This window comes from Colobus angolensis, unplaced genomic scaffold, assembly GCF_000951035.1.
Source record: "Colobus angolensis palliatus isolate OR3802 unplaced genomic scaffold, Cang.pa_1.0 Scaffold159, whole genome shotgun sequence".
Lineage (NCBI taxonomy): Eukaryota > Metazoa > Chordata > Mammalia > Primates > Cercopithecidae > Colobus > Colobus angolensis.
Genome location: NW_012114699.1, coordinates 608,792 through 628,553, shown reverse-complemented (window position 1 = coordinate 628,553; position 19,762 = coordinate 608,792). Strand labels below are relative to the sequence as shown.

Here is a 19,762-nt window from a genome sequence, read left to right as displayed (position 1 = left end):
TTAAAGTATAATAAAAATAAATAAATAAATAAAAAAAAAAGATAAAGAATGGTATACCTGTTGAGAGTACTTACCATGAATGGAACTTGCAGGACTGGAAGTTACTCTGGGTAAGTCAATGAGTGAGTGGTGAGTTAATGTGAAGGCCTAGGACATTACACTACTAGAATGTTATCAACACTGTAAACTTAGGCAACACTAAATTTATTTTAAAATATTTATATTTCCCGGATCATGAGGTCAGGAGATCGAGACCATCCTGGCTAACACAATGAAACCCCATCTCTACTAAAAATACAAAAAATCAGCTGGGCATGGTGGCACACACCTGTAGTCCCAGCTACTTGGGAGGCTGAGGCACTGAGGCAGGAGAATCGTTTGAACTCAGGAGGTGGAGGTTGCAGTGAGATGAGATCACGCCACTGCACTCCAGCCTGGGTGATGGAGCGAGACTCTGTCTCAAAAAAAAAAAAAAAAAAAAAAAAAATTTCTTCAATAATAAATTACCCTTAGATTCCATTCTTTTACTTTATAAACTCTTAAACTTTTTAAACTTTTTGACTCTTTTATAACACTTTGCTTAAAACACAAACACATTGTACAGCTGTACGAAACTGTTTTTCTTTATATCCTTATTCCATAAGCTTTTCTCTGTTTTTAAATTTTTTATTTTATGTATTCTTTGCTATTTAAACTTTTTTTAGAAAAACTAAAACACAAATAGACACATTAGCCTAGGCCTACAAAGGATCAGGATCATCAGTATCACTGTCTTCCACCTCTACATCTTATCCCACTGCAGGATCTTCAGGTGCAGTCACACACAGGGAGCTGTCATCTCCTATGATAACAATGCCTTCTTCTGGATTACCTCCTGAGGGACCTGCCCAAGGCTGTTTTACAGCTAACATTTTTTATATAAGTAGGAGTAGATTTTAAAATCTACAGTTCTAAGTTCTAGGGTACAGTAAATATATAAACCAGTAACACAGTAATTTGTTATCATTATCAATTATTGTGTACTGTATATAATTGTGCTATACATTTTTTTCTTTTTTCTATTTGTTTTTTTCTTTTTTTGAGATAGAGTCTCGCTGTATTGCCCAGGCTGGAGTGCAGTGGCGCAATCTCAGCTCACTGCAACCTCCGCCTCCCGGGTTCACACAATCCTCCTGTTTCAGCCTCCCAAGTAGCTGAGGCTACAGGTGCATGCCACCATGCCTGGCTAATTTTTGTGTTTTTAGTACAGATGGGGTTTCACTATATTGGTCAGGCTGGTCTTGAACTCCTGATCTCAGGTGATCCACCTGCCTCAGCCTCCCAAAGTTCTGGGATTACAGATGTGAGCCATCACACCTGGCCTGTGCTATACTTTTATACAGCTGACAGCACAGTCGGTTTGTTTATACCAGTGTCATCACAAATACATAAGTAATTCACTGTGCTGTGGCATTACAATGGCTACAACATCAGTAGGTGATAGGAATTTTTCAGCTCCATTATAATCTTATGGGATCACCATTGTATATGCTGTTCATCATTAAGGAAAATGTTGCTATATTGCACATGACTGTATTACTATATTACTCTATAATATATTATAAATGAAGTAATAGTAAAAAAATATGAATTCAAAACAAGTGCTGCTTGTTTTTGTTATATTTTTGTGGAAGAGCAACTCTAAAATGCTGTAAACTAGGACTATCTCCAAAGTGCCTTAGCTGTAACTTTATTTTCCTAAAAGCAGCTTATCCTTTTAAATGGGGCAAATATTCCCTCCCATTACTCAGTTCATATCTATATTGCATATCTGTCTAATTGATTTCTACTACATGCCAAGAGTTTTACTTTCTGTATTAATCTGTTTGGCTGCCATAACAAAATACCATACCTTGAATGGCATAAATAAAAGAAATTTACTTTCTCACTGTTCTGGAGGCTGGAAAGTCCAAGATCGATGTGCCAGCAACATAAGTTTCATTTTGAGCCCTCTTCTCTTGCCTTGCGAGTAGCTGACCTCTTGCTGTGTGCTCACACAGCCTTTTCTGTTGTAATAAGGCCCCCAATCCTATCATATTAGAGCCCCACCCTTATGACCTCATTTAACTTTAATTATCCCCTATCTCCAATTACAGTCATGTTGGAGGTTAGAGCTTAAACATATTATGGGGGAACACAATTCAGTCTACATCATTCCACTGTTGACCCCCAAAACTCATGTCCTTCTCACACTTATACCATCCCAATGGCCTCAAAATAAATTAACTAATTCTAGCATCAACTTAAAATCTAAAGTCCAAAGTTTCATCTAAATAAAATTAGATGTGGGTTAGACTAGCAGTATTATTTATCTTGAGGCAAAATTTATTTCCAGTTGTGAAACTATGAAACCAGACAAGCTATGTGCTTCCAAAATATAATGGCGCTACAGGAAGACGATAGACATTCCCATTCCAAAGGGAGAAATTGGAAGAAATAAGGGGGTCACAGGTCCCAAGCAAGTCCAAAATCTAGCCAGGCAAACTCCATTAGCTCTTAAGGCTCAAGAATAATCCTCTTTGATTCAATACTCTGCCCTTGGTTCACTGGGAAAGCAGCATCACCCCCACAGCTCTGTAAGGTGGCCACATCCTTTGGCTAGGGTGATGGCCCCACCCATGTGGCTCTGTTGGATGTCAGTCTCACTTTTTGAAACCAAGGTAGAGGCAGCCTTGGCCTCCAGGCCTGTGCACTCTGGGCCTATAGTAGGAATGGCAGCCCTGGTGATCTCTGAATCACCTCAGGGTCGTTCTTCCCTTTTTCTTGAAGGATAAACCATGTTTGCAGCCAAATAACTATACCATACTGTCCTGTTCTCTTTGGTCCAAACTGGTAATATTTCTGCTGCTTTTATCCAAACTCTATTCCTGACTTCTGCTGAGATGGCTGGTTAATATCATAAGCAATCTTAAGGAGTGACAGATAATCCAGCCACACCCTAGTGTTGTCTCCAGCACAAGCTTCCTCATTTATTGCAATACATAAAGACTCAGAATTTTCCAAATGTTTAAGTTCAAGTTCCTTTTTGCTTAACAATTCCTTCTTCATCTCTCTCCTTTTGTATTTTACCATAAGCAGTCAGGAGGAACTGAGCCACTCCTTCAACATTTTGCTTAGAAATCTCCTCAGATAAATAGTCAAATTTTTTACTCAACAAATTCTACCTTCTTCAAAATACTAGAACACAGTTCAGTCAGGTTCTTTACCATTTACAACAAGGAACAACTTTCTCCCAGTTTGCAGTAACATCTTCCTGATTTCCATCTGAGACCTCATCAGAATAAATAGTTCTACCAACATTCTGCTCACAGCCATCTATGCTTTTTTCTAGAATACACCTTAAAACTTCCCCAGTCTCTACTCATTACCTAGTTCTAAGGCCACTTCCACATTTTTAGGTATTTGTTACAGCAGTACTCCTCTTCTCAGTACCAAAATCTGTATTGGTCTGTTCAGGCTGCCGTAACAAGATACCATAGACAGGGTGGCTTAAACAACAGAAATTTATTTCTCACAATTCTGGAGACTGGGAAGTCCAAGATCAAGGTGCCAGTAAGGTAAGTTTCATTCTGAAGCCTCTTCTCTTGGCTTGTAGGCAGCCACCTTCTTGCTGTGTGCTCATATGACCTCTTCTTTGTACATGCATTCTTCCTTTTCTCATAAGGTCACCAAGTCTATCAGATTACAGCCCCATCCTTATGATCTCATTTAACCTTAATTACGTCCTAGAGGTCCTATCTCCAAATACAAGCATATTGGAGGTAAGGGTTTAAACATGTGAATTTAGGAGGAAAAAAAGTTAAGTTTATAGTACATGCATTATCTCCTTTGGACCCCACAAAAATCCTATTAGGTTTATATTGTAATATTTATTTTATAGATGAGGAAACTGAGACTTTGATATGTTAAGTAACCAAAATCAGACTAGAGATTAAGAAGCAAAATGGGATTTGAATCAGGCCCATTTCTAGATCCCCAGTTCCTGATCCCCACACTGTACTGATATAGATTATTTGTTATATTTTAGTATATATAGTAATGCCACTTAATTTGCCTAATAAATTTTACCTCATAAAACAGTAAGGTAAACTTTATAATGAATTGTTTCAGATTTTGAATGTGAATCTAAATCTATTGTGAATCAATTGAATGTGAATCTAAATCATTTATTTAATAAACTTTCTGATTGCTATTCTTGGGCACAAGTTTGAGTCAATAGAGATCTTTGGTTAGGATACGTGCTTTTTTTAAATTTTTTTTAATGGTGTATTGCTCTGTCACCCAGGCTGGAGTACAGCAGGGTGATCATAGCTTACTCTCCTGGGATTAAGCGATCCTCCTGCCTTAGCCTCCTGAGTAGCTGCCACTACAGGTGTACATTGCTGTGCCTGGCTAATTTTTTTTTTTTTTTTTTTTTGGTTTAGTTTAGTTTTTGCAGAGACAGGGTCTTGCTCTGTTGACCACAATGGTCTTGAACTCCTGGCCTCAAGCTATCCTCCCACCTAGGCCTCCCAGATGGTAGGATTACAGGTGTGAACCACCACACCTAGCCAGGACACGCACTGAACTCTGGTTAAAATCAATGTGTTTACAAGCAGAAGGTCATGCTTGACTTGATGATCACATTTACCATTAACCTCCTTTGGAAATAAAAGTATTTAAATACGTGAATTAAATTAGACTTACGTCTGTAATCCCAGTACTTTACTTTGGGAGGCTAAGGTGGGTGGATCACCTGAGGTCAGGAGTTCGAGACCAGCCTGACCAACATGGTGAAACCCCATCTCTACTAAAAATACAAAAATTAGCCATGTGTGGTGGTGGACGCCTGTAATCCCAGCTACTCAGGAGGCTGGAGCAGGAGATTCACTTGAATCCAGGAAGTGGAAGTTACAGTGAGCTGAGATCGTGCTATTGCACTCTAACCTGTGCGACAAGAGTGAGACTCCATCTCAAAAAAAAAAAAAAAAAAATTACTACATCTTTCATCAATATCCATCAGGACTGATTACCTAAAGGGCAAAAAATATCTGAAACACACTATTCAGATTTACTTGATTCATGACACTGAACAAAAGGTCAATTTAACTACTGATGTGGATTATATGATGTTTTATTTTTTACGAAGGATTGCCAGAATATTTAGATCATATATAAAATAGCTTGATATATGCCTATATATAATATGCTGAATAAATATACAATATTACAATGTTAAAGTCTTCTGTCTTTTTAAACACTTGAAATCTACTTCAAAGCCCACTAACTTCAGCAAGTACTCTATGGGGAATAAGGCAAGAGCTTTGATTTCCATTTTTTACCATGGGAACTCAACGTAAGCCTTTAAGTGATTTTCTTAAAGCCATATAGCAAAATGGAGATGGAAGCAGTGAAACAGCATAGGTTGTCAGTTCCATTTTCCCTATGAGAAACGATTAATGGCAATAATTCAGTATCATAAGGGTGATGTGGATATTCATTATTTAAAATCTCAGCAACAAAATAAGCAGAATGGTAAGCAACAAGTTTTCCACTTTCTAAAACAGTGGGTCTCTAAAAAATGCAACGATTCTATCTCCCTACTATCATTCAGACGTATTTAGCCAAAGTAAATGAGTCTGTTTTGAGAATCATTTCCTAACGAATCTGATCTTATCTCACTTTCAGTTAAGCAGCAGGAACCTGAGTACCACTTCAAAAGTTCCTACCTCCTTCAGTTTCTGAACAACCTGGTGTCAATGGTACATAAAACTTCTCATGATTAACTCATCTAATATTAACAATTTGTTTCTCCCCACAACCCCTCCGATTTCTGAATGAGCAAAATTTTCTCACTCCTCAAATAGGGCAGCAGTTTATATCTTTCACTTTCAAGTTACTGAAGTAACTGACCAAGGATCCCATGTAGTCAACTCTTACTATAATATGTCATACATGGAAGAGATCTAAAACAGTGCAACTCAAATTGCATTCCCAGGATAACAGCATCAACATCACCTGGGAGCTTGTTAGAAATGTAGACTCTCGGCCCCCACCGGGACCTGTTAAATCAGAATCTGGATTTTAATAAGATGCCCAGGTGATTTGTGTGAACATTAAAGTTACAGAAGGACTGATTAAAATGCAAAGAGAATGCCCACATCTCATTGGGAATATTGATGGCAACTTCCCTGATGTCAATCGGGCTTCTTCCACCTGCCCAGGGTACTTCTGTGCCACCTCCTCCGTAGTCATTCAGTCTATGCTTTAAGAATGCAATTTTCTTAAATTATGCCATGGTGGCACATATACACCATGGAATACTATGCAGCCATAAAAAAGGATGAGTTTGCGTCCTTTCTGGGACATGGATGCAGCTGGAAACCATCATTCTTAGCAAACTATCACAAGAAGAGAAAACCAAACACCGCATGTTCTCACTCATAGGTGGGAACTGAACAATGAGATCACTTGGACTCGGGAAGGGGAACATCACACACTGGGCTTATCATGGGGAGGGGGGAGGGGGGAGGGATTGCATTGGGGAGTTATACCTGATATAAATGATGAATTGATGGGTGCTGACGAGTTGATGGGTGCAGCACACCAACATTGCACAAGTATACATATGTAACAAACCTGCACGTTATGCACATGTACCCTTGAACTTAAAGTATAATAAAAAAAAATAAAAAAACTAAAAAAAAAAAAAAAAAAAAAGAATGCAATTTTATTTTAGTATAAGCTGAAGGTTTGTCAGTCATTTCAGTCTTCATAGGACAGTGTTTCTGAACCATTTTTTCCTTTCTTCCCCAATAATATTTCTTAGTTTTATTTTCTATAGCTTCCATTATAAACCAGTACTTTTGTAATATAAAATTAAACTAAAATATTGAACATGCCTTTTCAAACAAAACATACTCTGTCCCTGTCCATGGAAAATCACTAGTTACATAATAAGAGCAAGTTATATAATAAGAGCTATAAAACTATACATATTTTTGACTGCATAACCTTGCTTATCTTCATACACTCCAAGGAAACAAGTCAAGAGGAAAAAGCAATTTGACAAAGATTTTCATACTAGCCCTATTTTAATTATGAAAACATTGAACTAACCTAAGTACCCCTAAATAAGGAATAATTACTCAAAATAGGGGAATTGTTTTTAGGTATAACCCCAAAAGCACAGACGTCAAAAGCGTAAATAGATAAATGGGATTACAACAAACTAAAAAGCTTCTGAACAGCAAAGGAAACAATCAACAGAATGAAGAGACAACCTACAGAATGGGAGAACATATTTGCAAACCATATATATGATAAGGGGTTAATGTCCAAAATATATAAGAAACTCAAATTACTCAATAGAAAGAAAACAAATAATCCCATTTAAAAATGGGCAAAGGACCAGAATAGACATTTCTCAAAAGAAAATATACAAATGACAAACAGGTAAGTGAAAAAATGCTCAACCTCACTAATCATCAGAAAAATGCAAATGAAACCACAATGAGATATCATTTCACACCTGTTAGAATGCCTATTATCAAAAATAAGACAAGAGAGGATGCAGAGAGAAGGGAACCCTTGCACACTGTTGGTAGGAATATAAATTAGTACAGCCATTATAAAAAATGGTATGAAAGTTCTTCAAAAAATTAAAGATAGAACCACCATATGATCCAGCAATCCCACTGCTGGGTATATATCAAAAGGAAATGAAATCATCATGTCAAGGAGAAATCTGCACTTTCATGTATATTGCAGCATTATTCACAATAGCCAAGACATAATGCAATCAACCTACGTGTCTGTCAACAGATGAATGGATAAAGAAAATGTGGTGTATATACACAATGGAATACTATTCAGCCTTAAACACAAAGGAAATCTTGTCATTTGCAACAAGGTAGATGAATATAGAGGACAGTATGTAAAGTGAAATAAGCTATGCACAGAGAAACAAATACTGTGTAGTCTCAGGTATACACGGGATCTTAAAAAGTTGAACTAATACAAGCCAAGAGTAGAATGATGGGTGGCTACCAGGGGCTGGTAGGGGCGTGCAGGGTGGGGATTGGGAAATTTGGGTCAAAGGATAAAAAATTTAGGTTAGGAGGAAGAAGTTCAAGAGATCTATTGTACAACATGGCAGCTATAGTTAAAAACAATGTATTGTATTCTTGAAGGTTTCTTTTTTTTTTTTTTTTTTTTTGAGACGGAGTCTTGCTCTGTCGCCCAGGCTGGAGTGCAGTGGCCGGATCTCAGCTCACTGCAAGCTCCGCCTCCCAGGTTTACGCCATTCTCCTGCCTCAGCCTCCCAAGTAGCTGGGACTACAGGCGCCCGCCACCACGCCCGGTTAATTTCTTGCATTTTTAGTAGAGACAGGGTTTCACCGTGTTCGCCAGGATGGTCTCAATCTCCTGACCTCGTGATCTGCCCGCCTCGGCCTCACAAAGTGCTGGGATTACAGGCGTGAGCCACTGCGCTCAGCCTACTATAATGATTTTTAACAAATGTTTCAGAACTTTTATATCCAGAGGAATAGTATCCCACACAAAGCCATTATTTTTGAGACTGTACTCTGATTCAAGAGCTTTCCAAACTTCCAATGGCCCAAACTTTATTCTTTCAGAGAGAATTTTAATTTTTGAAACAGTTGAAAGTCATTCAACTTCAAGTCTGATGGTAAAACTATCTGATATTTTGATGAGTCATGAAAATAAATATAATCACTTCTTCCCCCGAACTTTCATATCAAGTTTTATTTATGTATACTTATGTGGGTCTAACTTTGTATTACAATTATTTATAGAGCTTTTATTTACATTTAAAAACACGACTGGGCGCAGTGGCTCACGCCTGTAATCCCAGCACTTTGGGAGGCGGAGGCGGGCAGATCACGAGGTCAGGAGATTGAGACCATCCTGGCGAACATGGTGAAACCCCGTCTCTACTAAAAATACAAAAAAATTAGCCCGGCATGGGGGCGGGTGCCTGTAGTCCCAGCTACTTGGGAGGCTGAGGCAGGAGAGTGGCATGAACCCGGGAGGTGAGGGAGCATGCAGTGAGCAGAGATCGTGCCACTGCACTCCAACCTGGGTGACAGAGCGAGACTCCGTCTAAAAAATTAAAAATAAAAAAATAAAAAAAACACATATTACATGTTAACTTTACAAATATTAACTCATGTCATAATCGTCATAACAACCCTGTGAGGTAAGTACTCTCATTATCACCATCTGCCGTTTTACAAGTAAGAAACCTGAAGCACAGAAAGTTAAAGTAACCTTGCCCAAGGTAAAATAGCTAGTTAAGGGTCAGAGCTGGGATGCACACCCAGAGATCTGGCTGGAAGATCTGGGCTCTTAACCACCATTCTGTGCTGCCCCTCTCTTATACTAGAGGGAATGTATTAACAAATTGGTCTTTAACACAATTCCAAAAGCACAATTCTCAAAAGGGAGGGAATCTGCTTGGACATGGAGCTGGAGCTGTCCACCCAGAGAAGGAGGGCAGTGGAGGGAGCTGAAGGGAAGAGGCCAGGTGGGGAGAGCCCAAGAGATCAACCCAGACTACCCCTGTGCTTAAGCTAAATGACATCTTCAGACTAATCTTGCAACTTAAATTTTACATTGTCAGCCGGAGTCAGTACTTGGCTTATTTGCCATGAATTATCCATTTGGTGGTTTATATGTGGCAAACTTAATCCTAGGCTGGTTTTCAGGCTCACTTTACCACTGGATTGTATTCAGGAAATCGAAAACAATGTTGGTGGCCTAAGTTATCATGAAGATAAATGTGGCACCAAGGCACATATCCAGTGGAATTCAAAAACTAAATGTCAGTTGTAATTTCTCACTAAATGAAGTTAAGTTATAATTTCAAGTTCTTTGCCACACTGTTCCCCCTTAGTGCAACTGATAAACTGGAATTTTATTTCATCACTGCTCCTCCCCCATTTCTCCAGTTCAGTTGTTTGACAGGCACATTATTCCCAGTTGTACCTTTAAAACTTAAAGGACAAAAAGATAATTATGCTTTTATCTAAAGACATATATGTCAAATGACTTCACTATGTGTCCTTGACGCTAAAGAATTATAACAGCATTTCTTCTTCCAAATCTTCCATCAGATAAGTAGCAAACAAAGGCAGAGATGTCCAGAAGAATGCCAACTATGGAAATAAACTATTTTTTGAGCTAATTATTTTAAATATTTTAAATTAGTTCTCCTCTTATCACCATCAAACAATCCTACTGGGCAGTCAGAACTTCCCCAATAGCTGTCTACATTGAGGGTGAGAAGGGAAGAAATGTGAGAGCACATATGTACCTCGGTGAAAAGAAACTTGATGTATCTAAAAAAACAAAGGGAATAAACTTTAAAAAAATACTATCTGCATTAATAAGAGCATTCAGTACACTGGATAAATACAAGAACAGAACATAAAATCAGTAGCTTTCCTATGAAACAGAAAATATAGTGGAAACAGATCCCATTTATATTTAAAATCGGCATACACATTCATACACACAATAACTCGAAATAACAAAAATGTGTAAAACATACAAAAAGAAAACTATAAAACTTGATTGATGATACAAAGGAAAAAATTATAAATGGAGAGACTTATGTTATGGGAAGGGAAGACTAAATCATTTAAAGATGACAATTCGTTCTTAGTTTATTAATAAATTTAATGTAACTCCAATGGTATTTTCAAAAAATTTTAATACATAGTAATTGTACATATTCATGGGGTACAGTGTGATGTTTCAACACATGTATGCATTATAATAATCAAATCAGGGTATTTAGGATATTTATCACCTCAAATATTTATCATTTCTATGTGTAAGAACATTTCAAGTAGTCTCTTCTAGCTATTTTAAAATACATAAGATATTGTTAACTCTAGTCACCTTACTGTGCGACTGAACACTAGAACTCATTTCTTCTGTCTAACTGTATGTCTGTACCCATTATCCAGCCTCTCTTCATCGCCTTCCACCCTTCCCAACCTTTGGTAACTATCATTTTACTCTCTACCTCCATATGACTGAGGAATCCCACTACAGGGTATCTACCAAAAGGAAAGGAAATCAATATATCAAAGGGATACTTGACACGTTTATCACAGTACTATTTACAGTAGCTGAGATATGGAAGAGTCCAACAACAGGTGAATGGATAAAGAAAACGTGCTATGTATATACAATTGAATACTATCTGGCCATTAAAAAGAATGAAATCCTGTTATTTGCAGCAATATAAATAGAACTGGAAGTCATTATGTGAAGTGAAATAAGCCAGGCACAGGAAGACAAATATCATGTGTTCTCACTTGCATGTGAGAGCTAAAACATTTGGTCCAATGGATTTTTTTTAACTAATAAAATGATTCTAGATTTCATTTTTGAAGAACCAACAGATAAGAATAGCAAATAATTTTTAAAATATATTGAAACATTATCATACTATAGTGCTATCAGTGCACGAATAAATGGATCAATTGAGACAAATAGATAGTCCAGAAACAGTAACTGTTATATATAAGAATTTAATATATGGTATAGTCGGCTAGCAAATCAATGAAGAATGGAAGTTGTATTTATAAATTATATTAGGACAATTGTTACCTATCTGGAAACAAAATCAAATTAGATCCTTCATCCGCATCAAAATAAAACTCCAAATGGAATTAAAAAGGTAAATGTAAACTAACAAAACCATAAATTTAAAACAAAAACTGCAGTGAAGTTTTATTACATATCGCAAGGGGAAAGGATTTTCTAGCCAAGGAAGAAATCAAACACAAAGAAAACAAGTGACGTATTTGACTACTAAAAAGTTTTATTTTTGTATGTGTCGAAAAAAGTAAGGGCAAACACCAAACTTTGAAAAGATACCTTGCAACAGATCAAGGATTAGTATATATATATTATATATACTATTATATATATAATCCTATTATATATAGTATATTATATATACAATAGAATATTGTATATTATATATAATAGGATTAATAGATTATATATATATACTAATACAGTGTGTTAAAAAAAACAATATGATTCAACTGGTTAAATGAGAAAAATACACAAAACGCCAAATCATGTCAGGAAATACAACAGCTTAACAACCATATAAAATGATAGTCACTAATCAAAGGAATATAAAATGAGAAAAATTAAGAGATAGCGTGTAAATATAAAATAAAGAATGACACGCCAAATGTCAAAGGAAAATTTTCTTAACTACAATACCCATTTCTAGTGAAGGTGTAGTGAAACGAGCACTCATGCATTACAGGTAAGCATGTAGATTGGAATAACCATTTAGGGAAAATATCTCATGATCATGTATATATCAAGAATCCTAAGCTGTTTATGTTTTCTGACCTAGAAATTCCACTTCAGAAATTCATTATAAGGAAATAATCATAAATACAAGGAAACTTTAATGTACTGAAATATACATCCTGATGGAATTTATAATAACAAAAATATGGAATGAGTCAAATGTCTAAAAGTAGGTGACTGGCTAAGCAAAATATGGTATGTTTACTAGCTAGCTGGACTACCATGCAGCCATTAAAAATAACATATTAAAGTTGTCTCTAAGAACATTATATATGAGTGTATTTTTTTCATGTTAAGTGGGAAATGGGAAGTGTATACAATTGTAAGAATACAAGAATACAATCATACTTTTTTAACACATGTAAATTTGTGTATACACACACACACACACACACACACACACACAAACTAATCCTTGATCTGTTGCAAGGTATCCTTTCTAAGTTTAGTGTTTTCCCTTACTTTTTTTGACACATACAAAAATCAAACTCTTTAGTAGTCAAATACGTCACTCGTAAGAATACAATTGTAAGAGCACACGTGCTCAAAAAGCAATTCATCTTATTAAAATATAGAAGAAAATTCACCTAATTTTTAGCAACAACAGGGTCTCGTTCTGTCACCCAGGCTGAAGTCCAGTGAGGCGATCTCGTCTCACTGCAACCTCTGCCTCCAGGGTTCAAGCAATTCTCCTGCCTCAGCCTCAGCCTCCCGAGTAGCTGGGATTACAGGTGTGTGCCACCAGTCTGGCTAATTTTTGTGTTTTTAGTAGAGAGGGGGGTTCAACATGTTGGTCAGGCTGGTCTTGAACTCCCAGCCTCAAGTGATCCTCCCGCCTTGGCCTCCCAAAGTTCTGGGATTACAGACGTTAGCCACCATGCCTGGCCTAGATAGGTTTGATTTTAAAAAACACCTTTTTGATCACAGTCTAGGCACTGTGATATGAAAAAAAGTGTTAATTCATTAATACAATGATTATCTGAAGTTTACAGCTAGTCTTTAGTTTCACACGTATGTTGAACGTTTTATCTCACTTGACTTCTTTCCCAAAATTATCTGGAAAGTAAGGCAAAAATAAATAAATCATATCCTCATATTGAATCAACCTTCTTGTATTGGTTTACACATGATGTTTCAGTAGATGTAAAAATTTGAAAAAAAAAAAAAAAACAAGATTAAACTAATCTCAGAAAAAAATAAATAATAAAACTATAGATGTTTCTCTAATTTCTATTGTCTATATGTTTCAATTTTTCTATAATGAATAGGTATAAGGAACTATTTTTAATAGACTTATACAAAAATCTATATTTATTTAGAGAAAGTAATTGAAAGAAAAACTTATGACTTAAAATGAAGGTGAGCAATCCTATAAATGGAAAACTCCTTTAGTGCTTTATGAAGGAGTTCAATTTTCTAAACCAGAGCAGAAGAAAAGGCTGTATCTGAAAGCCATGATTAGGAGGTTCAGAACTGGGGAAAAGGGCAAGCATCGTTTGAAAGTACAGTTTAAAGTACAGTTTGAAAGGCATATGAAATGTATTATCTCTACAATAAAAATATAAAAACTAGAGCTCAATTAAATCTTCTTGGTTAATAGGAGTAAATAAAAGATAGAATGAGAAACCATTCTGAGTAAACCCTACATTCAATGCATGTTTGTCAGCTATACCTTGTTGTCCATGTGTACATGACACCACTTATATTGTTATTTCAACTACATATCATAAGCATAAGTGTTTTGGTTTAAAATGAGTACATGGTTTATTTCTAAATAAAATTTGATTTTATAATTACAGTGTAGCACCAAAAAGAGGGAATGAAATTTTTACATTTGTCAAAAGGGACACTTAACTCAAAAACGTTGAGAAACTGATAAAAGGCAATGTATCCTTATATCTTCCCTCTGCAGCACATTCTGGCTATCACCCTAACAGTCTCATAAGACTTTGAGTCCCCAGTGTACCATTTGAAAGACACCGTAAGGGAACTCCCAATTTGTCTAGTATTTTCCGCTACTTCACAAGGCAGTTTTCATGGAGAACTAAGAGTCATTAAAAAAGCATTTATGCAAGATTCACTTTGGGCGAAAACTTAAATGCTTGAGAATTTCTCACCTGCCTAAGTTAATTCCTCATGTGGTTCTGGCCTACATAGGAAAAAGGCTAAAGTTGTCCTTCTCTCTTGCATATGGTACTTAAGGCAATCTTTTGCAGAAGGTAGGATACACATTACTATTCCTGTTTTATAAATACGGAAACTGAGGCCCACAGAATTTGAGTGACTTTCCCAGGGTCCACACCCTAACCTCTCAATGTTCATTCCGTTTCTTGCAGTAAAGAATAGAATTTGCCTTGACAGTTTGTTAATTCAAAAATATCTGCTGAGTGCCTATTATGTGTTCCTGTGTTCCTGGTGAAGGAGACAATGTCTCCGCCCTCATGGAGATTATATTTTTGCAGGACAGCCCAGCAATAAGTAGGTAAACAAGCAAATTATCAGATAGTTTAAAGCTCTTTGAAGAAAAATAAAGAGATGGAGTGAGTGTATCAGGGACAGAGAGAGGGCACTTGTTCTAGATAGGTGGTCAAGCAAGTCCTCTCTGAGGGAGGAGACAGTCGAACAAACATGTGAACTGAAGGTATTTTTGGCAGAAAGAACAATAAGCGCAGAAATCCTAAGTGGGGGCATTTTTGAGAAGCTTGAGAAACGGCCAGGAGCCTGGTGAGGCTGAAGTCTTAGGTGTATCTTGCCTCTCACTATACCCTGTTGTCCCTCCCCTGCCCAGACTTGTTTTGTACGTTCTTTTTCACCTTTGGGTTAAGGAGCACGTTATCTCCTTTGTCAGCTTCCCTAAAGCAGCGCCTTTCACCCACCCACTCACTCCACCTTCTTTCAATGAGAAAAGAGCCTAAGAATCCTAGCTGATTTTCATTGCCCTTCCCTAGGTTCCACACGGGGACAATAATTATATAAGCAAAACATAAAGATTCAAGCCCAAGACATTCAATAACTTCCACGTTATTTCCCTGGAAGCCTTTATGAAAAATGTATTTAGCACGACCTGAGAGCTGCCACAAACAAGGCTTGACCATTTTTGAAAACTAATATACAGCGAAAATCCTCTAGCACCAGCATCAGGATAATCTTTCTTCACTGACCCATAAGGTATTTCAAACTCTTGTGGGGTATCATCAGATGCTGAACTTACTACCAAGCATTTAACCTCATTTGGTTTCTGTCTAGAACCTACTATGCAGGGCTGCTGTTTTCATGGATTTTTTTTTATCCTGCTGACAATAATGCTTGAGCTAGGTCCTTCCTTAGAAATGCCCCCATGATTCCTAAAAGAAATCAACTGAAAAGGAGGATAAAATAATAATATATCTTTGGTATAATGATAATACCAATAGCTTACATTTATTGAACATTTACTAGGTGTCAGGCCCCAGTGCTAATTTTTTTACTGCATTATGGTACTTAATCTTACAATCCTATGAGGTAGGCAGTAATATGATACCTATTCAATGGATAAGAAAACTAGGGGACTGAGAGGTTAATTTGCCCAGGTCACAAGCCTAACATCTGACTAGCACAGGACAAAGTCTGCGATCTGCCTGACTCCAGAGCCCTGGAGCAAAGACGCAGATGAATTTGATTCAAAATGAAGCCTCAGACTGAGACATGCCTAGGCAAATGGCAAAGCTGAATCATAACAAGGGTGTTTTCCCTCCATTCCCTTTAAGACTATTGTGAGTCCTAACATTTATCAAGAAGGGTCCTATTTCTGAAATCCCCTGCCCCTCCCCACCCCCCACTACTTTTCTAAAGGATGCTACATCAGCAGATCCAGAGAAGTGATTTTACTCATACACATCCCCCTCCTCTCTCAGCATCTCGACTTTACTGGCATTGCATTCTTAAAGTAATTGACTATGTTTCTTAATGTGTCTCCTCTCCCTGAATGTCATGCTCTTCCTTTGGGATGACACTTCAAAAGTCGTTTAAAGAGAGCTAGAGTAAGGCTCCCAGGGCACCACCGGATAGGGGTCAAAATAGAAGTGGGGAGCCTGGGTCTTTCCCGGAGAGAAGGTAAACTCTAGACCACATTTCACCACCCGAAAGGGCATTCTCTGCGGCTGCCCCAAAAGTCTCTGGTGAGGACCTTCTGGAGAGCAGGAGGCCCAGGGAATGAAATCCCCAGCGAGGGACTCAGGCGAAAGTGTGTTCCACCGCGGCCCTGGGCTGGACTTGAGGGTGGACCATGAAGGAGGCGTCGGCGAGCTGCTAATGCAGGCGCCCCTGCCTGCCCTGGCCTCCACCCTGGCCCCAGCTGCCGTTGCCCACTGCCCACGCCCTCAGCAGGCCCATGCCCACTGTATCATACTCACAGCACACACAGGCAGTACACTCCTGGCACGCTCTCACTGTCCCTCAGCAAATAGCTGCCATCCAGCCCAGTGGCAAGCAGGAGCTTCTCGCCGGTTTCCCTGCTGATTTTGCCATGATACACAGCCACTGCGTCCATGGCCTGGTGGACTCTTGTGCAGGCCGAGGAGGAGAACTGTACAAGGGAGATACCACTGCTACTGCAGCCAGGCACAAGTCAACCACCTGACTCCCAGTTCAGCCAGATGTGCAAAAAAGAGAGAAGCACCCAAACAACAGGATGTTGTCTACTTGCCTTAAACCTCCTTCTCACACTTCAACTAAAACGAGCTCAGCAATTTAGTAGCATAGTTCAATCGAGCTTGCCAAGGGCTTCCATCTCCTGCCCCCCAACACAGGGTTCATACAGAGCGGGGAGGAACACTGGAAGAAGGATTTTGCAAGATTGGGGCTGTACTGCCAACACACACCCTTGCACTCAGACAGAGATGCTTAGTAATGCTTCTGTTCTTGCAGTTTACTCAGAGGCCACCAGGAATAACTTAGCTCAACTAGCCGGTAAGGAGTTGATGATAGAGGCAAGTTGTACATGTCTCTGTCGGTACGTAGACCCATCATGTAGGGCAAAAACATACTAACAAAATGAAAAGACCAAAAGCTCTGAGAACAAAACACTGATAGTTTTATCAGTACTGTCAGTATGCAATCATTACTGAACATTGCCATGAAGACTCCTACAGAATCGGACATAGTAGATGAACAGTGAACTTTGGGCAAGTTCTTCTTCTCCCTCTTCCTTCTACCTCACGCAGTCATCTTGAAAGTCTTGGTCCTGAGTAAATATTGATTTCTTTCCTAACACCTTGTCCAAGGTCCCAAAGTGCTAGTTGAGATGCAAAAGTCACAATGTACATCCAAAGATTTTCCAGATTTATCTATTTGATGGGCTTTAAATGAGACTGTGAATCATTTAACTGGTGCTTTGCCTTTATGTGGATTTGTATGTGCCCTTTGGTGTATAGGGCCCACCTTTTAGCATTTTGGCCATAAAATCTGTTTTGAATCATTCGCAAGTTGTTGATAATATTGTTGTAACTTTTATTCTCTGTTATTTCTAGAAAATGTTATTTCTTCAATTGATGCTAAACTGTCTTTAATATTTTAAAACCTTTCAACCTACATTTTCTTCTCTGAAATAAAGCATTGCTTCTATTTCAAAATATGCTAGGTAATATTTCCCCAAAACTTCCTGCATTTTCACTAGAGTAAGACTTTATTTATTGCTGAAGCTGAATGGTCTTATACATGTACTTTTAGATTATGTAAAGTACTTTTAAAATTGGAATTTAAATAACTGAAGCTATGTCGTCTATTATATGCTTTCTGCAACTACAGTGTGTAGTTCTTGGAGAATATGGCAAGCCTGGAAACTCAATAGGGAGAACGACACTTAATTCCTCACATGGCTTACCAATGGATTGGATGTACAGAGCTGACTTGCACCAAAGGCAGATATTTGCTCTTCATCTACTAGGGTTAAGAACAATCCTCTAAGATTTCAGTGGTAGCTGGTAACAATTTTTCTTCTTGATTGAAGAGTGTCCAGCCTTAGTATGCAAAGTATAAACATAAGTCTCCTACTAGTCATTTTCAGCATTAAGAATTTTTTTTAAAAGCATTCAAGGTGACATTTGGGGATGGCTCTGGGGAATTGGACCAATATTATCTTATCATCTTCCTTCCTCACATGTTTTTGACCAACTCCACCTCTTACCCCTTTTCATGCTTCATATTAAGGAAGAAATTAATCTGATATATGAATGCATACTCCAACACTAAGGATTTGAAAGGTTGTCCACCTTGGGCTCTCCATATATTGAGCAGGCAAATGGTTAGCCCAGAGGAATTAATCAAAAAAGTGGAATTTCAAATAGAAGGGAGGAGACAGAGAAGTGGATCCCTTTGTATCGGTCCATATGAGCAATAGCCGACCTGTGAGGTGAACTGTGAGAACATTCGATGTCACATAAGTGAAAACAAAACCTAACCTTTTTTTGTCTCTTAACAATTCTGAACAAATCATCCATAAACTTAGGAACAGAGCAACCTGGATCTGACAGCACAAGCGTACCGTGCATTCTTCTTTTCTTTCTGTTTTGTTCCGTGTTGCTAAAATAGCTCACCTGTCAAAGCACCCAGGTACGACGGGGTTCAGTACAACTAAAATTGCATTTAAAAACAGATAAATTATAAGGTAATAGTACAACTTTCACATCCAGTACCTCATTGTCATTTTACAAGCAAGCTGACAGCTGAGCCAGCCCACTAGTGCGTGTTGATGAAAAATACTGACATCTTCACTATAATCCTACACCAGTACTAAACCTGACTTTAGCAAACTCAAAACTTCACACTGAGCTTGAAGTGTAGAGAAAAGAAGAATTGAAATGACTCTCTTCCTTCTCTCTCCCCATACACACGAGAGGAAATGGGAGAAAATGAAAGAGGGAAGCAATGAAGATAGTAGAGGCAGCAACAGAGAAAGAATTAGGAAGAATGGACCCCAAATACAAGTATAAACCACTTAGGAGCAGAATTATTTAATTAATTATTTGTTGTCTGTCTCCCCCACTAGAATGTAAGGTCCATGATGGAGGGATTTTCTGTACTTTGCTCACCACTGTATCCTGAGTCTGGCAAGTAGTAGATGCGACATATATTTGTTGTGTGAATGAAAGAATGAAATTAATGCTCTCAATAAAAGAAAAAATACTGAAATTCTCTTTTACACACACACACAGACACACACACACAATATTGGTTCTACATGCCTATGGTCATCTTTGAAATGACAAGATGAATTGGAAGGAGCAGTAGTCCAGTAATTAGGAGAGTTTAAATATACACCGTTTTGCCACTAAATCACTTCTTCTGAGTCTCATTTTCTCCATCTGTCAAATGGAATTTAACCAGATGACCCCTG

The 19,762-nt window shown here is 37.9% G+C and overlaps 1 protein-coding gene across 3 annotated transcripts in view; it reads right to left on the bottom strand.

The window, feature by feature from the left end:
• SH2D1A (SH2 domain containing 1A) overlaps nt 1-17,279 on the bottom strand; it is a 31,145-nt gene extending 13,866 nt beyond the window's left edge. For 2 of the 3 annotated variants that reach the window (XM_011936957.1, XM_011936955.1), the window contains exon 1: nt 16,782-17,279. In XM_011936957.1, the coding sequence (XP_011792347.1) occupies nt 16,782-16,918 (137 nt within the window). In that variant the 5' untranslated portion in view covers nt 16,919-17,279. The remainder of the gene's footprint in view (nt 1-16,781) is intronic. The other variant, XM_011936956.1, reaches the window with a different exon arrangement.
• Between the last annotated feature and the right edge of the window lie 2,483 nt (nt 17,280-19,762).